The 25,902-nt window shown below is 42.3% G+C and overlaps 1 protein-coding gene across 1 annotated transcript in view; it reads right to left on the reverse strand.

Moving 5' to 3' along the window:
- The window catches only part of LOC117251361 (activin receptor type-1-like), a 36,490-nt gene extending 14,440 nt beyond the window's left edge, over nucleotides 1-22,050 (reverse strand). Inside the window, exons 1-5 of the mRNA XM_033617596.2 lie at nucleotides 21,708-22,050; nucleotides 5,998-6,071; nucleotides 5,263-5,517; nucleotides 3,339-3,611; nucleotides 475-738 (exon numbers count right to left, since the gene is read on the reverse strand). Coding sequence (XP_033473487.1) covers nucleotides 475-738; nucleotides 3,339-3,611; nucleotides 5,263-5,517; nucleotides 5,998-6,064 — 859 coding nt within the window. The 5' untranslated portion in view covers nucleotides 6,065-6,071; nucleotides 21,708-22,050. The remainder of the gene's footprint in view (nucleotides 1-474; nucleotides 739-3,338; nucleotides 3,612-5,262; nucleotides 5,518-5,997; nucleotides 6,072-21,707) is intronic.
- Nucleotides 22,051-25,902: the final 3,852 nt, after the last annotated feature.

Consider the following 25,902-nt stretch of genomic DNA (forward strand, 5'->3'; position numbering starts at 1 on the left):
GTGTATAGATGCCTGCCTCTCCTTTCATTCCCAGGTGGCTTCACCCTCTGGGCTCTTGTCAGCCAGCTCTGACAGCCTCCAAGAGGACAGAGGGGAAGTGGACCGTGACTAAATAATATTCAAAACCTCCCTTTGGTTGCCCACTGTCTCCCCCATTTCTGTTTCATAAGGTGCCAGGAGTGTGACCACACAGAGGTGTAACCCAGGCCAACAGAAACCATCCAGAACAGCCGTGGCAGATGATTTCACAGTGGCTGACGTTGTCCTCTCAGTGGAGAATGATAGAGAGGAATAAATGTGTGTTAATTTATCTAAAACAGTCATAACTAACCCACATGGTCATTCCTATTCTGAGTAGATGAAATCTAGGCAGCACTGGTACACAGTTCAATTCTGAAATCAACAGATGGAGCTCTTGAGCATCTTTGACAGAAATGTACAGAACACAGCATTCTGGGTACAACAGCAGCGTACCTTTAACAGGCAGCTCCACAGTGCTGTTCATGTTACACAGGTGCCCCTGGCAGCACTCCACAATCTGGTCTCGGGAAGGTGGGGTCTTGCAGGTCATCGTGCTCTGCTCGTAGATCTTGAAGCAGCCTTTTTGGTACACCAGGGAGCCGGCGCTGACTGCTAGAGAGGAGAAACACTGGTGGCCTGTGCAGTGATTCTTTTCACATGAGCTGCCCTCACACACACACAGATGCTCCTCCTTGATCAGGGGCTTCACTTCCTCCTCTGCAAAAGATTTGGGAAGAGGACATGGCTGGTAAATAAGAGATCAATAAAGGTCTGATATTACGCTCATTTTCAGGATCATACTTGTATTTTGAGTTTCTACTAGCAGTGTTGAAAGGCTTACTTTTTAAACATATTCCACTGCAGATTACTGACTACATGCCCCAAAACGTAATTAGTAACATATTCCATTAGATTAGTCAAACTAAGAAAAGTAATACTTTGGATTACGTCAAAATCATCTTGCTGAATTCATTGGTCTGGGTCTCATATTTTCATTTCAAAACAAACAACGGTGTCCTCGCTGTGCATCTACTTGTCCATTGTCATGTGGCAGGTGCGCTGCACACACATTAAAAATCTGTTCATGGAAAATTTTACACCTTGTCCACAGCAAGTGAGCGGCGCTCTCACAATGAATCTGTTAAATATGCACTTCTGATACATCATGTACACAAACCACCAAGGCAACCTATCAGCTGTGCACTCGACTGGAGACGTAACCACTTAAAAATGGAATTGAGCTTTCTATGTCTTCATATTTGTACTTTTTAAACAGTAAACACACATTTTATATTCTGATATTTACTGGAAATGACTTACAATACAGCCAACAGGAAGTAGCCTGTTATTAGCGATGGTGATTTACCAGAAACTTTCAGCTCCCTGGTGATCTCTCTCCAGCCTGCTGCCACTTTACTAAGGATTTTTTAAATGTAATGAAGGGATGTTGTGTAGATAATTCCTCATTTTAACTTCATGAATCAGCGGTTCCCTGTCCATTGTGGAGGTTTCAAAGCGAGAGACAGGAATAAATAGAAAAAGGGTGTCCTACTACAGATCAGCTCAAAACCGCGGCGCAGAAACTGACGCTTCCTCACGCTGCATTCAGGTAGGACATGATGGTAAAATATTAAAAAAAAACCAACAACAACAACAAAGTAATCCCTTCAAGTAATCAATTTTTAAAGACATTAACTGTATTCAGAATACCACCAATTTAAAGTGTTTCTGTACCAGAAAACAGTTACTCATATGGTTAAAGAAAAACACTTTATTTTCCTCATACTGTCTTTGCTGAACACCTGTATTCACCCTCTGTCTGAAACGCTCCGTATTAGCACCTGTCTCTTTAAGCCCCTCCCCTATTGAAAAAGCCCAGTCTGCTCTGATTTGTCAGTGTTTCTGGGTGTGCCGCATCTGCACTCTCTGTGTCTCTGCACCATCATGAAACCACCACCTTCTACCTTTATAGCCCATTTCACTGGAACCGCATAGGCAACAGCTTGGGTTCATGTCCGCTCAGCTGAAGTAATTTACATATGCTGCATTCCAATAACTTCGGAAGTCAGATGTCTGAGCTGGGAATGACATCACACCCAAGTTGACTGCATTCAAGTACAGGTTAGAAAACCAAGATGTCGTTGGTAATACCTTTTCTAGCCACTATAACGGCATGTCCACAAATAGAATGCCCATGTGCTAATGAACAGTACATTACTACAATTCGCTACTGTTGATGTGCAGAGCAGCCATGTTGGATTTTGAGATAGGGGTTGGTGAGGTTCCTCAGAGACAGACATCCGACTTTAGGGGCGTTACAGTTGAAATTTGTGACTGGGAACTCGGAAATTCTGACTTCCCAGTGCGAGTGGAGCGCACAAATATAATGCAAATCATTCCAACAAGTAACACATGGGGACTCATTAAAGGGAAATTTTGGTTTATTTCAACCCGTCTCCTATCGTCCTAAATTTGTTTCAAGTGACTAGTGACATAAAAATAATAGTTAGCATGTTAGCCGTTAGCCTAGATACAGCCGGGGCGCATAGTAGCGTCAGACCTGTTAAAATGTAAGTGAACGGGCATACTTCAAGTGCAAAGTTAGTCCACTAAACAAGCTTTTTTTTTTCCACAAAACATGGCACCACACCGGTAAGGTAAGACAACACGTTTACATGTCGTTTTCTATATGTTCTCTGACATTTATCCTAACGATATGAGGCGGTCTTTGTGGGAAAAAAGCTTGTTTAGTGGACTAACTTTGCACTTGAAGTATGCCCGTTCACTTACATTTTAACAGGTCTGACATTACTATGCACCCCAGCTGTATCTAGGCTAACGGCTAACATGCTAACTATTATTTTTATGTCACTAGTCACTTGAAACAAATTTAGGACGATAGGAGACAGGTTGAAATAAACCAAAATTTCCCTTTAAGAATGTTTATGTTTTAAGTTTAAAACAGTCTCTATAGTATAGTTGTGACATCACAACTTCACAAAAGTCCTGATTGCTCATTTGAAGGCACAGTTTCTGAATATGGACTGTGTGCATGTCTCTGTAGATTGAGTGTTTTGATAATTTCACAGTATTAATATAACACCTACACCTGCTTTATATTAAAAAAGACATGGAAATCCAACTTTTATAAAATGGGACCTTTAAAGCTGTTCTTGCATCACTATTAACATACATACAAGCTTTTTATGGTGTTTTAAAAATCAACATTTCTGTCATAAAACAAAATTATCTTGAGTGACATAAGGTCTATGGTGAACGGCAGCCAAGAAAAATGTGTACAATGTGTACAAAGTCACCTTTCCCTGGAGCTTGCACAGTGACGTTCATGTTACACAGATGGCCCTGGCAGCACTTGACAACATGGGCCGATGAGGGTGGCATGGCACAGGTGGCTCTGCCCTCCTCGTCGTCCCTCAGGCAGCCCTTCTGTTGGACGGCCACCCCATCAATCATCTTGAGAGAGGAAAAACAGTGCTGGCCTGCGCAGCGATGGTCATGCTCACACACGCCGCCCTCGCAAACACACTCCTGGTCTCTGAGGACTGGTCTGCCAGCAGACAGTTCTGTATCTGATAAGAGGAAATAGAGATATGGGGAAACCCATTAGAGCAATACCATTAGTATCCCATTAAATTAAATGGCATTCACTCAGATCAGAAAACATGAAAATGTATCTGTGTTGGCTGGCTGAGGAGGCTGAGTGCAGAATGAGTTTTGACAGAAAATATATGACACTTTCCTCATATTTCATGACAAAGCTGTGGCTATGGAGTCAACATCGGGGGAGGGGGGGACCAAATCTGCCAGACGCTTTGTTCTCCCACACCAAAAACAACAACAACTAATTTACTTCCACTCAAAAATATTCAAAAAATCACTAACACATGGATTGACTTTTTTAAATTTCTTTTTACAATAATAATAATATAATGTATTACAATGCTGTTTTTTCTTTTCTTTTTTTGTCTAACCTTTTCTTGTTTCATTGTACCCAGCTGGCCATCAACACTGATACTGGGTTGATTTTTGGTTGTGACGTGAGGTGACCAAAATTCAATACCTAGACAGCATCTAATGCCAACGCCAATTTAAGGTAGAATACTGACAACAGATGACACTGATATTTTCTTGGTTTTAAGTTGTTTAAAAAACAGTACTAAAGCTATTTATCATGACATCACTCTCAAGCAGAAACCCTGTAATGTACTCTATAGCCCTGTTTCCACCAAGGGACTCTTGGTGGAAACAGGGCTATAGACTTACATAGCAAAAGAGGTGTCTGCAAATCAGCGGATACATTTTTTTGAAGTGTCACAACCCCCGCAAAATGACTCCTTTTACTATCAGGATTTGATTCATGTCGTCCAACAACATTTGGAAAATCTAGAAGAGCCACAAGCTTCAACATTTTTATCCCCATTCAAGTTAGTGGAGTGGTTAACCGTAAGTTAGCCATTTGGTCACACTTGGCAGAGTTCGGCCGCCATAAGTCCCTAGTGCACCTGCTCTATGGGCTGCATAGTGCAGAAGTAGTGCTGATAATCCCCAGATAATCCAGGAGTTTCATTTTATACGTAGCAATTGAACCATTTTGGCTTCATATGTCACAGAGCAAGTTTCATAGGAATACACAGGGCTCCACATTCAATGCTATATATATATATATATATATATATATATACACTATTTCTATAGGAAGAGAATGTCAGGCAGCAGCCCTGGAGACAGTTGTTCTTGCAGTTCACGGCTGTGCTAGCAACTAGAATTCAGCCTAGTACGTAACACCCATATTACAATAGATTCTAGTTTTCACCTTTTTTGATACATTTGAAAGTAATGAGAGAAACAGTGCAGCGTTGTGCCTTGTTGCCACAAGCAATCAAGTACTGCTTCGTCTGAGGTATGGCAGCACTACATGGACAGACCAAACGCTGAACTGCAGAAGCCTACACCGTAAAACTAAAACCAGTGATAAAAAATAATGGCGATTTGTTAAGTTGATTTATGATGATTGTATTGGCTAATGATTATATTAGAAGGTGTAGCATGATTGCCTGTCATAGCATGTCAACAAATATTGGGGTAGGTTGGGCATTTTGAGCATATGTGAATACTGGGCGGGATGTGTGCCCCTAATATAGCATTACGGCCTAGTTTTATAATAATGAAAATCCTACAGAGGTTTGGATTTCACACCCTGTTATAATGCAAACACCTCACCTTTCACCGGTGACTGCAAGGAGATGTTCATGTTACACAAATTCCCATAGCAGCACTCCACCACCAGCTCAGGAGTTGGCAGGCTTCCACATCGCGAAGACCCTTCCTCATTACCCACAATGCAGCCCTTTTGAAGGACCAATGTCCCGTTCAGCGTGGAGAGGGAGGTGAAGCACTGCTGGCCGAAACACCGGTCCCCATTGCTGCAGGATGCGCCGTCACACACACATTCAGACTTTCTCGCATTGACATCACCTACAAAGGAAAACGATTACAGAACAGGTCAGAATTCATCACTGAAAGAAGACTAAGTGCAGGACTTTAATCTCTAATATGCTCCCAAATGTTTTGTGACAACAGATGATCAGTGCTTATCCCTCTTGTAAGGGTGCATGTGCGTCGTCGATTGTAAGTATGGGGACAAGTGTGGATTGCCGCCCTGAAAAAGCTCCACTTTCCACTGCATTCCACCGCCACTGCAGTTGTTTAAAATAACACTGCGAGACAGCAGATGAGACGGAGACAGACTGGGGAGGGGTGGTGAAAGGGGAAAAAAAATTGTGAATTTTTGGTCTATGCATGTGAGAGACTAGAGGGGGGGCAGAGAAAAGACACAGAGGCTGAGAGATTGTGTGTATGTTTAACCAGAGTAAAAGAGAATAGAGGAACGGAGACACACCCTTCCAGCTACTGCATGTACTCGGGACAAGCTGTGTTTTGTGACCGCACACTTACCTTCCAAGCTCGAACAGGGAAGGACCAGGATGATCAAAACCAAAAGAAGCATATCCCCAATCGTCATTGTAGACCTAGAGGGGAAAAAAACAGGCAAAACACAAAAATGAGGGCTGCACTCCAATGAATGTGTGTGCCAGGAAAAAAATGGTCTGACAGTGTTTTCAAAGTGAAGGATGGTGATTTTCATGCTGATGCACGAGAATATCTTTGGTATTTTTGCAAAACATCTTTCTGGGGAACATTCGGCGAGACAGACAGGACCACGAGGGACAGGCTGATAACGACAGGATTTGCCGTCGACCTAAGAGTATTAGAGGGAGCAATTTTACAGAGGGAGACCTTTTCTTGTTTTCAGAAAAAGAGTCAACACCAAGTTTAAAATGCTCAAGTAAAGTGGGTCTCATGCCTTCCTGTTGTCCTGGCAACAAGGCATTGAGTGGCAAGCAATGGGGAGACTGGTGCTCTCCTATTGGCTGCCTCTGTGCGTGCGTGTGCGTGCGTGTGTGCGTGAGTAGTGATGTGTGTGTGTGTGTGTGTTGGAGGGACAGGCTGCTTGGCAGTGAGGGGAGAGGAGCAGACAGACGAGAGAGGAGGAGGAGGAGAAAGAGGAGAGGAGCACAGCGGGGAGAACGAGTGTGGGTGCCCAAATACTATCGTTTAGAGACCTGGAGACAATCTAATCCTTCAATATTTAATGCGTCTGTGGAAACGTCCACATACGCCGTGCTTGTTATGTTTGTTTGTTTTATCCAGTGACAGATTTTTTAAACAGACCACCAGTTTAACTCACACTGTAAACTCAAGGGGAAAGAAATCACCCCCCCCAGCTACCCATTTTATAAAGATGATATGTGAGTTTTGCAGAGACATCGTAGCCTGCAGCGTGCCCCGTTTATGCCATACTAAGCACCGGGGCCGTTATCTTGGAAGCATGTGTGTGTGCGCCTGAGTGCATCTGTGCCACTGATAAATACCCAAGCACCCCCCCGTACCTCCATCCCCTCCAAGCCTTTGTGCCCGTCTCCCAGACATAAATGATTAAGCACGTAATGTTAGCATTAGCCCAACGGCGGCGTCTGTACGGGCCGCTCACACACAGACCACATGCTGCTCCTTTAATCAGAGCACAAAACAGAGGCTGCCACACAGAGATAATCAGGAGCTCTGTCTGCTCCCTTTGGACCAGGGGAGTGTGGGGAGCAGCGATGGGGGCAGGGAACGGGCAGGAGGGCATGAAGAGGCGAGGGAGGTATGGCCAGGGGGCAACTGGGGGACAGTGGGTCAGAGAAGGGCAGAGAACGGGGCCAATGTGGGAGAGAGCTGTGTGGGCTGCGACAGCGAGGTAAAGGGAGGGAGAAGTGGGACAAGGAGGTGTCTGGTGTCAGCGCCCAGGGGGACAGCGGGAAGAAGGGCACCATGCTGGTGGGGGGACGGCTGGCTGGGCTGTGGTGAAGCCAGGGGGGCGGGAGAAAACAGGATAAAGAGATAAGCAGAGGGGTAAAAGACAATAGTCTGGAGCCTAGAAAAAAAGGTGATTCTGTCTGACTGGTTATCTTGATATTGACTCATATATCACTCATGTAGAAAGACGACAAAGCGCACAGTATCCTGACTCACACGCTGCTGACAGATCAATAACTCACCTCAATTAACTAAGTAGAGCATGTCATGAGGCTCCGTTTAATGGCTTCAATTAGTGTAGGTAAATGATTTGCAGCATTTTTGTTTACATTTACTGCTGAAAGACCCTCAACGGGGCACTGAAATTATCTCTGTCTCAATTCATCTCTCCCACGCAGACACTTTATCTTAAATAAGCTATCATGAGCAGCGAGCCACATGCTGACGACCAAGCACCTAAGTGGTTCCTGTTATGTGTTTGCCGTTATGTACACAACAAAAATCTCAGTCTAGGCGCTGCAAAACCTGAGGGCCTTCTGCCTGCTCTCCAGCACATCTGTGTGTATGCATTTGGACACATGCATTACTGTATGCGTATCTATCTGCACAGTTTATTCTGCATAAGCACAGACGCCACATCTATCCACACATGAGGCAAAGCTAGCTGGTAACATATCACGAAGCCAGCTAACAGCTTTGCTTGATGAATACACACCCAGGAGTAGTCCTCCTGATATTGGAAACCTCAGAAGGGATTCTTGGAAAGGAGAGAGGCAGGGCTAGCATCTGCAGAACCGATTGCGATCTGAGCAGACAACTTCATGGCGCTATGCGTGTGTGTGTGTGTTGCAGCTCTCTATCCTTGCGTATTGAATTCACTGGCAGTGTTCTGCACTGTGTGTTCACAGAGCTGACATCCTGCCAAGGGTGTGCTCTCATCCCCCCCCCTCTATCTGTCTCAACCCCCTTCTTTCCTTTGACTCCTTCTTCCTATATCCTCTGATGTGGTGTTGTAATAGGAAACCAGTATAAATACCACATGGTAATTATAACTTATGATATATATTCACATGTTCACTGCTGCTGGAACTAATAATCTAATGGGTCTCACTATAGCGCAGAGCAACCTTTAATGAAAGCTTAAAAAGGCACCCAAATGCTATTTATACATATAATACTGTGAGTAATCTGTTTGTTTTAAAATGCACGATGATGATTCTTCTCTTTTACTGCCTCCTTCAATCTGTGAAAGGTCAGGCAGTTTATACTGATGGCCATTTCTGAGTGTCTTGGGCTCACGTTTTACAATAGTGTGAAGCAAATCCACTACTGTACTTGACACTGTTTATGTAATAGTACTTTACTTAGGTATTTTCACTAAATGCTAGTACAAAATTCTGCTCCATTACATTTCCAGAGGTGTCTCCAAATCCACGATTCAATTTGACTTTTGATTTTAAGGTCACAATTCAACTCAATTTAAACTTTAATTTCGGCACTGAGGGCTGTGCCATTGTTAGACTTTTGAGTCTTGATTCATAACCGTCAACAGATCATTAGTTTTATGCCCTGACAACTTTCATTTACATGTCAATTCTTCTTTAAAAAGATAGGCTACATGGTATCAAATGTGATATCACTTCACTGCTGTGAAAGCTACACTGAGAGCACAACTTTGCTAATTGGCAATTACTTCACACTGTACGACGTTGAACAACAGCAAAGCAATCCTAGGGAGAAATCTAGTTTGGTTATCTAAAGCTACTAAAAAGAAGCAGTTCATACTAGTTTCTTAAAAGGATATCAATTTGACAATGTGCATACGAAATTAAAACAAAATTTAGTCACATTCCAGAAGAAAATTGCCGAAGATGTTTGCAGCTGACTACCAGCAAGATACTGCAAAAACACTTTACAACATTTCCTAACCTGCAAAAAGCCACCTTGTATTAATTCACTTAAGTAGCATAGCCTACAAACTGTAGTCTTTATGTCAACAACACTTAAGCTGTTAACTCATTGGGAAGGCAAAATGTTAGTACATGGGTAACTTCAGTAAAGCAGTGGGATTTTCCAGTTCTGTTATTTTTCCGTGATCTCCGACTTCAACAGTGGGCATGGCGCCTGGAAAAAGTGCAGCTGCTCGGGGTGGGAATCACCAGAGTCCACGTTACAATATTATCATGATACTTAAGTCAAGATACAATATTATTGTGATTTTAAACATGTTGCGATATGCTGTGATTTATTAGCAGTTTTCAACTGTAAATCATGTCCCCAAAGGAAAACTTTGTCAGCATCTGTTTTATCTAATAAGATAGTTTTCAGTCTGTTCATCCCAGTTCAGCCATTTTTTTTGCAGCAGCAAAATGTATCTAGTGGACTGAAAAAAGCAACTGATTCTATTATTCTAGTAGGCTACCTGATTTTTTGTTTTGTATTTGTAATAATAATAATTTAGGCTATATGATAAAGAAAATCACTACTTATGATATTGCCACACAAAAAAATTGCGATACTATGCTGTTTCAGTTTTTTACCCCACCCCTAGCAGCTGCAGGCCACCAGTAAGTTACGCTGTGTTGTTTTTCTGTTATTTTTTGTGTGTTTGCTTTGAAATCAAAGATTGAAATTGAAAGCTCATTTCAATCAACTTTGGATTTAGAATTGAAATCATGATGTTACTTTCTAGTTACGCTACAGGTTGAGACTTAACATACAAAACTTGTATGACCATCTTGTTAAATATGGTACATAGTTAAGGATTTAACTAGCCAACTGTATCAAAAGTAGGTAGAAATAGCTTATTTTTCACCATGCTGTGACTTTAAAAGCTACCTGCACAACACTGTACAGTGTTCTCATTCTTAAAACAGCTTTATTTGTTGTTTAATTCCTCTTGATGTTCATTGTATGCACCAAACATCAAAGTAAATTCCTTGAAAGTGGTAACAAATGGTATTGCGAGTCTCCTGATTCAGTAGTAATAACTAAATTATATGTTTAATAATATATGAAAGGGTCATTCTTCTTAATCTGTACTTTTATTTTGGATTTTTAAGTATTTTTTAGCTGATAATGCTTCTGCTGTTTTATTTAAGAAAAATCCAGAATGCAACACTATTACTTGAATTTGTGCCTTTACTTGAGTAAATAATCGGAATGCTTTTCCCACCACAGATAGCTTGTATGATGATATCAACGCCTCTGAGATACGCAAGCACTGACCTTGCACAGAAACCACATTGAGCTCAACACAAGGTACCCAAAGAGTGTACAACACACTTGGCCTCAGTGAAAAGTATGTTAGGGTAGACTCCCGCTGAGCGCTGCTGGAGGGACATGAAAGTGATCCTACATATCAAGGCTCCCATTTTATGACGCCACGTTTCCTTCCCAGACTCTTTCCAGTGATCCCACTCCAGAGGGCCATCTTGATAAGCACTTCTCTAAGATGTTGAGCAGAGCTTAAAGTGATTAGATGGAGATGATTAAACATGCCACTCAAACGCTTTGATTGGTACAACTGAACCCCATATGAGAAGCTTGCAGGCAGTTATGCGGATTTAAATGCATTTGAAGAGTTGGTACACATTCTCGCTTACACGACCGCATCCTTAAGTGCCATTTTAAACCGAATGTTTTATTAACATTTCCAGGTGACATTTTAAACTGATTGTTACGCAGCTTTCAACAAACACAAATATTAGTCGTGTTAGCTGCTTTATTATTTTGGTGTGTTCTGTATTCGGGTCAAGACGAAGGAGAGAATGACAAAACACTACTTTGTCTGATGAGCATGGTGTGTATCACTGAGGTTGAGGAGGGAGGAGGCTGGAAGCCCTGCAGGAGCTGCTGAGTCATCATGCTGGCAAAGAGGGAGACGAGAGGTGGAATCTGTGTCTGAGCTGGCAGGCTGGCACAGTTACCATGGCACAAATAGCCCCGGCACCGAGGAAACTGCAGCAAACTGCGGGGTGGCGAGGGAAGAAACAGGCAGAGACTGGGGCAATGCGGAGCCTGCTGTTCGTGTCCCTGTCCCCGTCCCCGACCCAGACCCAGACGGCCAAAGTGCCAGCATGCCATCAGGGACACACAGATGGTTTGCTCCTAGGTGGACGTGGGTGTAACGCAGACCTGAGGGCGAAAGTCGTCCTCTTTGCAGCAGCCCACATTCATATTCACACTACAGCTCGGCAAATCAACACATTCACCTCAGTCTAAAAACCATTCTCTGCCTACAGTCAAATACAACACTTTGGATGACTAAAACTAAGTTAAAAGAATACACAACCTTAACTTTTCAGTAGGTGATGAGGGAATACACACTCACGCTTGATACAACTGTGCTTACCACCTGGGTAGAATATAAGACTGCAATGAATGCTGTCTAAAAAAAGAAAGGTGCGCACTACTGATGTAAACATCAAATGCATTTTGAATGTGCCAACAATTTAAATAAGGCACACTGGTAATGAAAACCAATTTAGGACAAATTTGATGGGCCTTGTCATCTTGTGGAAGGCTTGTCATGTAGTTGGCTTTTGGCTTTAGGCCCCTACACACTGTGTGATATTGGCAATCTTGCAGGGTCATTGCACGTCACGCTGTGCAAGATGGGTCTCATAAAATCTTTGTCTCAAATCTGTGTCAGGCTGAACAATATCAACTTTAACGAATGCCTGATGAAATGTAGAGCTATAGAAAAAAAAGCAAACATGTCATGAAGTCAAATCATCCATCTGCGCTACGAAAATGCTGCATAACAACAAACAAGGTATGGCCTTACTTTGTTCAAAGTTCCATACAGAATACGGAGTGGTTGGTTTGTAGACTTGGCTCACAACATTGTGAGAATTCAGTCCTAAATTTTCTGAAACTGTCAGAGTTTGGAAACAGCCTGGCTGTGTCTCTCAGTGTGATTCTAGGACCAGTGTTTTACTGTCAACTTTTGTCAGGAACAGCCCAAAATCGTGCAGTGTGTAGGTGTCGTTGGTGCAAGCATCCACAAGACAACAAGATGGCAGCTGAGTTTCAAGGATCTGTTGGTCATTATAGCAGCAGGATCAGGGAATTGATAGCATTTTGTGGATACCGGCACCAGTATTGATTCTGCTCATCGGTCCGATTCCTTTATTGATTTCCGATCAGTTTTCTATGAGGAAAAAAGCAGATCTGCAAAGAGTTTTCAGTGTCAATGCTACTGTTTTACTCATCACCTAAAATGGATGCAATGAGAGAAGATTTGTACAGCATTCCTTTAGGTTTTCTATGTCAAAGAAAAAAATCTGCTAAGCCTGCTTGCATGGTGCCAAGGTTATTACATCATGAAATATTTACCCTCCTGAAATGGACATGCTGCCCTGTTGGGAAGAAGTGGCACTTGTGCACAGAGTGTCTAATAGATGCCATTCCTTGAATTTAAGCCCATGTTGCACAGACAGATGTTTCAGGATATTCTGGTGTTTCCACTTTTACTTGAAATGATCATTTTACATAACTACAAGCAGCATTTTTGTCATCTTTCTTATGAGATAAAGGCTTGCTTTGGACCTTCCTTGCCACCATGACTCCTCCATGATGAGTTTGACATCGTTGTTTTACAACATACAACTGCATCCACAAAAGAAATCAATAAGCTCATAGGGCATACATTTCGGATAGATTGGACAATTTGCAACCGGTTCTCAATCCTCATAGCTTTTTTGCTTGATGATGTGAAATATTCTCTGACATAATAACATCAAGCGAGCAGCTGGTTTGAGTGATGAAGTATCCAGCCATGAGATCTCTACTTCCAAGTTAATTCATTACAGCATGTTTCTGGTCTAACTGGGCTTCAATCTGCATGCTAGTCAAACAAAACAGGCGCTAGCTCATCAAAACGTTGCTTCATGGAACCAAAAGTAGACCAAACTCCACAGCTTTATATACTTATTTATTTTGGAAATATCAGTGGAACCAAACTCAGGTGTTGTAGGTGTAGCAGTAGGATTAAAAATTGATTTCAATGCGATGCTGTGACCTTGTCTGGTGTATGTGTGAAAGGCAAGTTGAGCCCTTCTTGATATCCTGTGTCATACACTGAGGCTGTGCGTGGAAGGCATTTGGCTCTGCTGAATACAAAGCAAAGCTCATTAACCTTTGGAAACACACCTCGCTGGCCAAGGGCCTCATCAAACGAGGAGATGAATGAGGAACTTCTGTGGCCCCCTTGGAAGAGCTTGTGGAATCTGCAGTGACCCATCAGGTCGAGCCAGGCTCCATCTCTCAGGGCCCTACAGGATCTCAGCAGCTGCCTCCTTTCACAGTGTGAGGAATGTAATCAAATGCAAATGCCCCCCTGCGTATGTTCAGTTCTCACTCACACATTCATTGTAGTGGGCAACGGCATAGTAAGTTCTTGTTCCTTGGATACAGTGTAACCCAGGGTGTGTGCACACACACACACTCATAGTGTATTCGGCGTAGATCAAATGTAATCAGAGACAATGGTCGCCTTTTCTTCCTGCTGTGGTTCCACCCTACCTTCCACCTCTGCGCCCACACTGACACACTCTGCCGGGCCCCCATCACAAAACAGAGAAGCATTTTTATTACACCTCTGTTTGTAATTCATGACAAAGTTTGATTTGTTTAGACGTAGCACCCCAGGGCAAAAGCTGGGGAAGAAGCAGAGGTCAACAGAAGACAGGTACAAAGAGTGAAGGTCTGAGAGAGTTTAGCATACTGCCAATACGGACAACAGTTGTTAAAGTTCATTATTACAAGACAAAACAATACAATGAACCAAAACACACTTAAATTTCTACACAATTCAAGTAGCTTTAGTGGTTCCACAAGGTTTTATTATGGTTTTGTCTTGTGTGACGTCTCATGTGACACAACTTGGAAGATTTTACAGCATTGTGAAGACACTGTTAACAGGTCTTCTACGCAATGGTCACCATAGCAATTAGACATTCATTTTCACACAGCCATCAAAACATCTGAAACGGCCAATTCAAACACCATCTTTATGGCCCTCAGCTATATTTGCCAACAGAGGAATGCACAAACACTCTCCCTCCAAATGACCATCTCACAAAGTTCACTGCCCTGGGGTGGTACTATTCTCAAAAGGACACCTTGATTTGTATCACGGTGCACCCTTTTAACACATTTTCTTTCTTGTGAAACAAGTAAATCAGGCCAACAGACCACAGAGCTGTGCGTACAGCTTGTCAAAGCTCAGAAAATATTTAGCCTTGATTGATTCTGTGCCCTGCCTGGAAGAGGCTGAGCTCCAGGAGTCAGTGGGCTAACATGATAACCCTCGCTGTGTGACCCACAAACTACGACCAAACCATTCACCACCATGCTGATAATCACCCGGCAAACAACTTGCATCAAAACAATGAATGTTCCATAGCCATTACATCCTGCTGCCAATGGAGCCTTTATGGCCGGGAGTTTCCTGGCCTTCCGGAGAGGAAGGACTTCTAAGGGGAAAAGACCAGTAGTAAAAAGCTGCTGAACTTTAATGATAAAGTCAGAAATAGGAAATGAAGATGTAAAGGGTACTTGCATGCAGGGCTGGGTGATAATTCAATATAAGCGCCCAATCAATTTCCAGTGGAACTGAATTGTGATTTGGTTCAACATGGCTCACTACACTTAACAAACTTTTATTTTTTTAGATTATTTTGCTGGAGCAAACTGATTAGCAGAGCTGTACCTGACTCAGAATTATGCCGGTCGATTCAGAATTTGCTGTTCAATACGAATATTGGACTATTCACTCCTTTTTTGAATAGGGTTTAGACATCAAACAAATTAAGTTGCTGTGAGCTGCAAATTCACCACTTCTGAGCAAAGCCTCTCGTCCTCAAGGCAGCTGCCTCCGTCTCACTCGGACTCTTCCTGGTCTGGGTCCCCAGTCGCCTGCACTGGAGGCGAATTTGCAAATCCTACGATAGCGAAGGACTGACCCATCTTACTCTGCCTATGGTTGGCTTACCTGACATTCATTCATTCATTCATTCATTCATTCATTCATTCATCCATCTTCTAACCGCTCCTCTTGAGGGTCGCGGGGGGGCTGGAGCCTATCCCAGCTGGCATCAGGCGAGAGGCAGGGTACACCCTGGACAGGTCGCCAGACTATCGCAAGGCTGACACATAGAGACAAACAACCATTCATGCTCACATTCACACCTACGGACAATTTAGAGTTATCAATTAACCTAGTCCCCAATCTGCATGTCTTTGGACTGTGGGAGGAAGCCGGAATGCCCGGAGAGAACCCACGCTGACATGGGGAGAACATGCAAACTCCGCACAGAAGGGCTCCCACACCCGGGATTGAACCGGCAACAGTGCTAACCACCACACCACGGTGCCGCCCCCTTACCTGACATATTTATCCTAACTAACTGATTCCACTAATCTTGCCTAAACCTAACCAATCTAACCAACAAAGGCAACAAGTACTAGCCAACCATAGGGAGAGTAGGGTGGGTCATTCCTTAACTATCCTAGGATTCGCAAATATGCGTACCAGAGAGCAGCATGAAAGCCAAGAGCGCTCTCTCTGCATCTAAATATGGGGATCAAATGTCCCCAGAAGTTAAGTGCACACTGACTAACAAAAACAAAACGACCGCTCAATTTCAGGAACCTCAGTCGACTGAGAGGTCTCTTAAGCCCCGTTTCCACCGAGCAGTACAATACGGTTCAATTCAGTTCGGTATGATTTTTTCCATTTCCACTGTGAAAAGTTGTGGATGGTACCAATGCAACCGTTCCATACCGTCCCCATTTTCGGTCCCCCTTCTGTTGGGGTACCTGACACACAGATCTGGTACTAAAAAGTAGAGCTGTGAACACTGCAGTCCATGCAACCTCGTTCTGTGGACGATAAATGAGGCGCAGACTGATAAATGAGGAAATACAGTGAGCGGTGAGTGACAACAGCCCCGTCCACATGAAAGAGTACTGTTTGCAGTGCAAACACTAGGGTCTAGGTACCATGTCTGAAGGGTTGCTTTTGGTTCCAAGGGTACCATACCTAAAGTGTTTGGTGGAAACAGGGATTTAGTGATGACTTGAATCTTCAGCTTTCAGAAGGCAGCCCTACTGAGCAGTTGATTCACTGATCAAGTTGATCTCAGAAATCTGATAAGCATTGTGTCATTTCCAAATTACTTAATTCAGCTAAAACATGAATTCGTTTTGAGTTTTTATTTTAAACTACCTAGTCGATTATGTGAGAAAATAATTGTCCGATTCATATTAAAAATAAATGCAAATTGCAGCCTTAGATTTTGCACGAATACATTGCACCACATGACAATATACGTAAATGCAGGCATCCTAAAAATATTTCTATCATATTGTCCTATTGATTTCAGCCACACTGCCCAGCCCTACTTGCTTGTCAAAATGAATGAATGACTAAAACATTGTAAATGCCCCCATTTGGCTCAAGCATGGCGAAAGGACCAGACTAATTCAAGCCCCCATCAATGTGATGCTGATGTACTGCCATCACAACAGAACTACTTCAGTCTATGACCCCATGACCCGAGAGATGAAACACAGATTATTCTCAAAGTTGTAGACAAAGTGCCCACACCAAATAAGAGCCCAAGCTCAGGACTGGAGAATGAGATCAGAGAGAGGCAGCAACTGAAACAAAGCCATAACTTTTCCCACTAACAGCTGAGCGATAAGACAAGAGCACTGAAGCGAGTGAAGGGCTCATAAAATGTGTATTGCAGACTGTCTCCAGTGCAGTCTGGGGTTAGTGTAGAGAGAGGAGAGGAGCCACGAGCACTGCAGATATATGTGCGTGTGCATCTGTGCAGACAGCAGTCTCATGTCTCCCTTCCCTCTGTCTCCACTGGTCCTCATCCACATTTGAACACAGAATGAGAGAAATCAATAAGTCTGTGCAGAGCCACCAGAACAAGAGGAGAGTGAACTCCCAAACAGCAAACAGGGACAAGACTAAAATCTGGCATATACACAGGCGGTCTTTTATCTTATTCTCTTTTCCCCCCTCTAACTTCCCGTGTCATGCTGATACTGCAGTACCCGCAAGTCCCAGACAGCTCCTCTCATCGTGATATGTTTGGGCTACATAAGGCTGATGATTATTAAAAGGCTCAAGGATTTTTTGACTAAAAATAACACTGCAGACAGAGGGGCCCTTTCTAAAAAGCTGGACACAAGCACAGAGCAGAGGCAAATGCAACCCACATGCTGTGTTCCTCTGCAGCCTGCTGCCTCATCTGATGCCAGGTTTGTTGCTAGTCAAACTTTCTAGTAAGTCAGCATATACAGTACACACACACACACACACACACACACACACACACAGAGGACATACACATGGCTAAAAGCTGAAGCAAGATAGCTGAAGGTTGCTGCTTTGAGCGAGACTCCGAGCCAAATCCTGCCCCCTTTCTATCCTCCAGCCACCGCCTCCCAGCCGCATTCACACACACAATCATATACTGTCTCACACACACACACACAAGCAGACGTACATTATCCCCTCCCGCCTCCTCCCTCCCTCGCTTCCCCAAGTTGAGAGCCACCTACATGGAAGAGCGATGAGCCTCAGACTCTTGCTCAGACTTGAAGCAATCTATCTTGGTCTCATAACTGCAGTTCCCTTGTTAATGACAGACTGTGTAACCTGATTCCACACACACACATATGCATATATACACACACACACCCAACCCCCCAACACACACTCAGGATTTTTGGGAGCTAGCGCTTCCCTCTCCCTCCACTTGCATATTGTTCCAACCCAAACTGCCAGCTGCTTCTGACAGCCAAATTACTGTGCACAGAGAAATGATTGCTATCAGAGGCCTACACCCCCCCCCACCCCACCCCAACAACAACCCCCCCACCCATACTCGCCTCATACTTTCAATGCTCAGACCTCTGTGGGCAAATTACACACTTTATGTCCATCAGACAGAACCACTACAGCAGTGCACTGATGTAGAGGCCAACATATCTGCAGCCAAAGAATTTAGGAGTCGCAATGTGGAAATGAAAAGTTGAATGAGGCCTGTGTGTAGGAGAGGCAGAACTTTCAGATGGCAATCAAAAGCCTAATTTCTGATAGTTTGTTCAAAGTAGTGCTGAAACAAATCACTTTCTTTATCAGTTAATCTGAGTAATATTTTTTGATTAGTCATTTAGTCTATAAAATGTTAAAAAGCTATTAAAAAGCCAATTTCCCAGAGTCCAGGATGTTGGCAGTTGGAGCCAACACAGCACATTTGACAATTATGTCTTCTTGATAAATTAATTTAGAGCCAAAACAATTAGTTGATCAATTGCTCAATCGTCAGCAACTCTTCTGACAACTGATTATGTCAATTCTCAAACAAAAACACCAACACCAAGCATTTTGTGCTTACAGCTTGTGAATATTCACATAATTTCTTTGTCTTCTGTGATAGTAAAATGAATATCTTTGGGGTTCAGATAGGCTAGACCTAATGGGAGGATGTCACCTTGGGCTCTGGGAAATTCTAACTTCACTATTTTCTGACATTCTATTACTGCCTGACCAGTCTATTGGCCGGCCGAGGTTATCAGCCAATATGAGCATATCACAAATATATCGATATCAGTGTACCTGTTTTACAATAATTTACAATATGTTTCGGGGGGGGGGTTCAACCACATCACCCCCAACCTCCACTGGCGCCCCATCCTCCAGTGTATCCACTTCAAACTCGTCATCATCACTTACAAAGCTCTCCAAACATCTTCATTCGTCGTTAGCTTCCTCTTCAGGTCAACCAGAACTAGTTCAATACGCACTATATTATAATGGACACAGCACCGCCTATCGAGGCGGAGTCAGATGTACTTGGTCAGAAATTCGATTTTCTCTTCTGCATGTATACTTAGACAAGATAAGAAGTCTGACTTGACTGATTAGCCGAGCTATGAGCTTAGCTCCACTACTAAGTGCATGTAAACGTACCGAGCGCTTTGTTCTGTTGTTTTTTTTATTGCTGTTGTTGTTCTTTGTAATTGGCTTTAGGTATCCTGAAAAGCGCTATATAAATCCAATGTATTATTATTATTATTAGTTAAAGAAAGCAGCCTTCTGAGTACTTTTGTGTGGCTATATCAGTACAAAGTCATAAAACTATCCATAAGAAAACGTCTTGTCATTCCAGCTCAGAAAGTCACTATATTGGCAATCTGTGTTTTTTTTTCTGCTACAACATATAAACTATATGTTTCAAAAATCCCATACATCCCATCGGAAAATGGGCATTTTCCGTTACAGCCCCACAGCTGCAGAACTCCCTACGTGAGGATCTTTGGTTGGCAAACTCAGCATCTTCGTTTAAAACACTCCTCAAAACCTACTTTTACAGTCAGGCTTTTTTACAGCAAATCTGCAGTGTGTCTAGTTCAATCTATCTTTTTATCAATTTTATTATTTATTTATTTCTATTACACACTCGGATTTATTTGGTGTTAGCCTATGTTCAATGTTTTTATCTTGATTGTTTGTCTGTCCCATAAAGCACTTTGGAACTGTGTTTTGAAAAGCGCCATACAAATACAAAATCTGAGCAAGTTGTTGGCAGTACCATAGAGCATCATAAATCAGACACATATAAGGCCTCTTTACATCAAATTCAACATTTCAAGGCACCTCCAAAACCAGTCCTATTGTTGGGAATGTCTTGTTAGTCTCAGACAGACCGATAACCTCCAGCTGGTTGAGGACTACGTTACCACAGATAGGCAGTTTGAAACAGTGACACTGGCCTGAAGCCAAACAATAACATTGTTGAGAAGAAGGAGAGGACTAATCACAATGGCAGGCTGAGTGACCACAGCCAGGCTGGTGCCCAGCCGAACAGAACAGGACCCCGACAATCCCCCTGGAGTTGAAGCATATCTCTGCCTCAGACTGCCTGCCGTCCTTTTATCAGACCACTATCAGCCAGACTCCACAATGCAAGCCACTACAGCGGGCGCCCACACAGAGGCCCAACTTCTGTGACTGGTCAGCTATGGGGTTACATTCTCCAGATCATCAACCAACCACACAAACACACACCCACTGACCATGACAAATAACCTCAGCTGAACTGCGATTCGTCTAATGCGATCATTAGCGTTCAAATTCATTTTGAGTTGCTAATCCATGTTGATTAAACAATAAGTCATCTTCCATTCCAGACACTATCACTGCATGTGTGGCTGTCAGAGAGTCATATGTATATATTATGTCACCTTAAACGCAACACAGTTAAATGGAGCTTGGCTGGGACAGGCTACAACAGCAAACACAAATGCACAATCAAGTGCTCCCCAGACATTTGGGGGCTACTAGTGAAGAAAGGCCTGATTAGTATGTGGGAATGTAATTTGGTGAGAGTGAAGGATCTAGCACAGTGAGTTGATTCTGAGGAGGAACACTTCAGTGTGAGACATTCCCATTCACACATCTTTTAATCTGCACAATTATCTCTGGATGTTTCCAGCTAGCATTAACACCTTGGTAATGAAGTTTGCACCCTCTCATCAGCAGGTCTACTGCCTTTACATTTAATTGCCCCTGCTATCACACAATAGTTCCTGTTCTGTTCCTCAGCAGGGAAAAGCATGACAACAAATACTTCAGCATCTTGTACAAGAGCTATATTGGGGATATTCAAGTGTTTCTCCATTGCTAAGTAGTTCAGAATTAAATCAAAGACTACTGCAAGGAATGCTGTATGTTTTTGGCTGCTCTCCCCTCCTCCAGGACTGCGATTGTGATGTTAAAGTGCTCAGCATGGGATGATGAGCCACACGATCAAGGACCCTCCCAAGGATTGTTTGCATGACAAAAAACTCTTAACAAAGTCACAACTAGTTGCAATGTGGCGAGGTTGATTTGATTGTGAAATTGCAAGTCGCAATGGTGAAGCTGAGACGTTTATATTCTGTCTTTTGGCCTGGGGCTCATCTCCATTTATCAACAACTACCAAAAAAAATCTCTGACGCCGGCTATGATGCGTTCAGGTTCCCTGTCTGCTAAATCATATTTAATATTTGTTCACAACACACAAGATGAAGAAGGTGAATAAAATATGTGGCTGCAATGACAAAACAGGCCAAGATTTTACGAAGAAAAGCTCCAAGGGTTTTCCACACAGAGAGCACGTCACGAAACCCTTTCCTGTAGATACGCAAACTTCTCCACGTCTGCCCAAATGTCCACAGCCACGACACAACACACATTAATGTTACATTAAATGTTCGTCATGATTGAACTTACCTTGCGGGGTGTTTTTCAAAGTGCTTTATGAGGGCTCCGTCACTGGCGCAGGTCGAACTACTCTGCCATCTCCCGAGAATTCACCGACAATACGCGATTTGTTTTCCAAAGTCTGAAAAGCAGAGCCTACATGACGCCAACATGATCGTCCGTCACTCGCGCGGTGAGGGGAAAAAAGTGGCAAATTCACGCGATATTCAGGAGAGAGGAAAAATGAAGATACATTTTGTAGCGTTGCAGCCCTTCATACATGAGCGCTGTCTGGGGCTTCACAACTCGCACTTGGATCCACGAAGGCAAAAAGCCAAGGATTGGAGGAGGAAGTTACCTTGGAACAACTCACTGTAATTAACCAGCGGCAAGCGAGAGGATAAACACAAGCACTTCCGGTGAGGCGTTTCAAAATAAAAGTATCAATTAGTCTTTCTCAATTTTATGTTTCTCCCAGGGCTCTAAGTGTATTTATTTTTTATTTTATTTTATTTTTTTGCAAAATCCTAAGGCACAGAATTGAGGTAGCCTGTTTGTATTTAACTCAAGTATTTCTATTTGATATAAACCTTCTGCCCCATTACATTTCAGACTTTTTAAGACCTTTTTAATACCACCTTATAGGAAGACCAAATCTGCAATGGAAATACACATTATATATTTATATGTGTGTAAGTAGTCTTTCCAAGTAAACATACTGATGTCAGTTCAAAATTACAGCAAGTTTAGTGTAATGTGTTTAAGACCCATTGAATCTGAATCTGAATTTAAGGCATTTTAAGACTTTTTAAGGGGGGGGGGGGGGGGGGGGGTCATGGTATGTGCCGCCTCGGTTGAAAACGCCGTGCTAAAGTGCCCTCTTGAGTGGCGAAAATGAGAGGATGTGCCCTATCAGCTGCCCTCTTGAATGATGAAAACGAGCAGACTTGCCCTTTTGGCTGCCGTCTTGAGTGATCAAAAAGAGACGATGTGCCCTATTGGATGAAAAAGAGCAGATGTGCCCTTTTGGCTGCCCTCTTGTCCCATGTCATGCAGTAGGTGCCCTTTTTTCCTTTTCGCCCCTGCCCTTCAAACATCCGTCACTGCATGACCCCATAAAATGTTTTAGCTTAAGCTACCAATACTCATTTATTTATTTATTCCTTTACCTACTCAAACAGTACAATACTAATTACCCTACATACGAAAGCATCAGTAAGAGTAATCTGATAACATAATGTATAATAGCATATAAAATTGCAATACTACTCGCAATACTTTACATATATTTGGCTTATAATACTAACATACTTTTACTTTATTAATATTTTCAATACAGGACTTTCACATTTAAAGGAGTGTTTTTACATTATAGTATTGCTACTTTTACGAAAAAATAAGACCTGAATACTTACTACCACTCCTACATAAGTATTTAAAGTAAAAGTATCAAATATGAAGAATGGTCACTTGCACATTCTATGTATTTATAATATACAGTAATGATATCATAATATTGTCACTTATGCCTTAGTTTGTAGGGAGCGTTCTTAAGTTGTAGCTGGTGGGGGTGAAGCTCATTTAACTATTTTACAAAGGCTACTATTAGGAATGACTGGATTAGGCTGCAAGGGGCCCCAGAGCAAAAATGAGCCTCAGGGCTTCCATTAATCCCACACACCTTTCACACTCCTTTCATTAGAAGATGATGAACAAGAAGATATACTTTATTATTAATCCCTGAGGGGAAATTTAATTTTTTAAACTCTGTTGTCATATACACACAGGCCTGAAATACACACACATGCACAAACAGAACCTATACATGCATTAAATGGAGAGATGTCAGGGTAAGGGGGCTGCCCATGGACAGACGCCCTGAGAAGTTGGGTGTGCAGTGCCTTGCTCAAGGGAACTTCGGCAGTGCCCAAGAGGTGAGCTGGCACCTCTTCAGCTACCAGTCCATACTCCATGTTTGGTCCAGATGGGGACATGAGCCAGTGACCCTATGGATCCCAACCCATGTCTCTATGGACTGAGCTACTGCCTCCTCTGAATTATTTTAGAATACTGCCAAGGGCCCTGTGCTGTAATTTAATTCAACACAAATTCATTTAGAAATATGCAACATGTGAGCTCCAAACTGAAATAACAAAGCAATTCAAACTACATTTTGACACAGGTATCTTCAGTTATAGGTAGTAAAACAGAATCAACATTAAGATCCTCATCATGTCAGCAAATATTTTGCTTAAGTCGTGGATATTTCCAAATAAAATTTCAACTAAATTACTACAAACCAGGTGACACACATTAGCTTTAAGGGCCCCTGGACTTAAGGTAAAATTACCTCGAAGTTGTAGGCTACTTGTAGGGAGAGTAAGTATTTTAATAATGAAATATTCAACCGGCATCCAAAATGTTATCAAGTGTTAGGCCGATAGTTTTTCCCTATCTTCTGATTACAAGTGATACACTGTGCTGTGCTTTTATTCTGACACATTAAGTACATTTCCGGTCACAGACCTGTTCTCTCTGGCGAACTTGACGTGCGCGGCAATTAAAGGACCATTGCTATTTGGTGCTCTCTGCGCATGTTCCCCACTCAGCATTCAGGGAGTGAAGGGTTCAATCTTTTAGGCACAAGGGAGAAAAATGATCGGTATGTTGTCAAACAAACATGCAGAAGAGCAGAAGAAATGTATGAAATCACATACAAATATGTTTCCTAGCATTGTGTTTATAGGTAAAACAGGCTATTAAGAGATCATTTTATTCTTCTACTGTCAGACCTTGTCATTAGTTATTTCTAGAAAGTTTTATTGGTTATTATAGCCGTAGGTTTGAATATAGTGATATACTCAGTTTAATAACAGAGGCAAATCATGAAGCAGTAAGTCACAGTTGCAGTACCTGTGGAGAAAGGCTGCTAAAAGGCAATTAAAAGCCAACTGTGGTACCACTGAGAAGACATCGTGATTTATTGAACATCTTTTCAAATAGCTGGGCACATTTGTCCTAAAACGAGATGTCTAATTTCATTGTAACTCTTTCAACACAGACCTCCCGAAGATTCAAACATCACTGGATACTGTCAGAACCTTTAAGTTTCCACATTACAACTCTTCAATCATCATTGTATATACAATACAGCACATATGGGCCCACAAACATAGAGTAACTCTCAGTGGTGAAAAGGACGATTATGTCAGTAGCCTACTGCACTTGAGACAGCCTGTTTGTAGCCTTTACTTCAGTGCTTTATACCTCTGCTCCACTATATTTTATGGCTGGTACAAATTACTCTTGCAGATTTAGATTACCAATACCAATACAGGCCTAATCAACAAATGCAATAATGACATAGGCCACTGACATAGATTGAGCTACCCACAAGTAGCTATATAGGCTACTTGGCTTAAGCTTTATAGTTAAAATCAACTCCTCCTGTATCTGCTGCAACATTTAAGTGATGTTCACATTAATGCATCAATAATTTTGGATAATCCAAAACAAAAACAGGCTATATATTCTGGAATATTCCATTCTGCACAATGAGTAGCTACTTTTACTTTGGGTAATCTATAAGTAGGATATATTTGATACTAATACTTGATTTGAATGCATTGGCTTTATTACAACTTTTAACTTAGGGACAGTTCTTTAATTATCGGAGGAGGGGAGTGGCTGGGTTTGGGGAGCCTATAAGTAGGCTATATTTAATGCTAAGACTTCTGTAACTATACTTAAGTAAAACTTGGAATGGATTGCCGTTTACAAACTTCTACACTGTGTGAATACAACTTTTAATTTAGGGACTGTACATTAATTATCAGAGGAGGGGGTGGCTGGGGTGAGAGTTTTTTGTTTGTTTGTTTGTTTTACCCTCTTTAATGCTACAAATACTTTCCCTTCAGCCTCCCTGTGTAACTTGGCTGTCCCTCCACCATAAATTAGTATTTAGATTTTTAAAAAGTACTCTCTGATGTTTAAAAGTTAAAAGTTGAAGCTGAACTCCTGGAGTTGAAAAAGTTTCATTCTTTTCGTGCAGGCTGTGTAGTTAGTGTGGTTTATTTTTGTCAGAATTTTACAAGAGACGAATAAAGTGATTTTACTGAAATACCACAATTTTATTAAGCTTAGATCTGGTTATGTTTTTTTTCTGAAGGAAGCCTTCATCCCACATAATGTATTCAAGGACTATTGGAAATTTAAAAACCCAACA

Source organism: Epinephelus lanceolatus, chromosome 14, assembly GCF_041903045.1.
Source record: "Epinephelus lanceolatus isolate andai-2023 chromosome 14, ASM4190304v1, whole genome shotgun sequence".
Taxonomy (NCBI): domain Eukaryota; kingdom Metazoa; phylum Chordata; class Actinopteri; order Perciformes; family Serranidae; genus Epinephelus; species Epinephelus lanceolatus.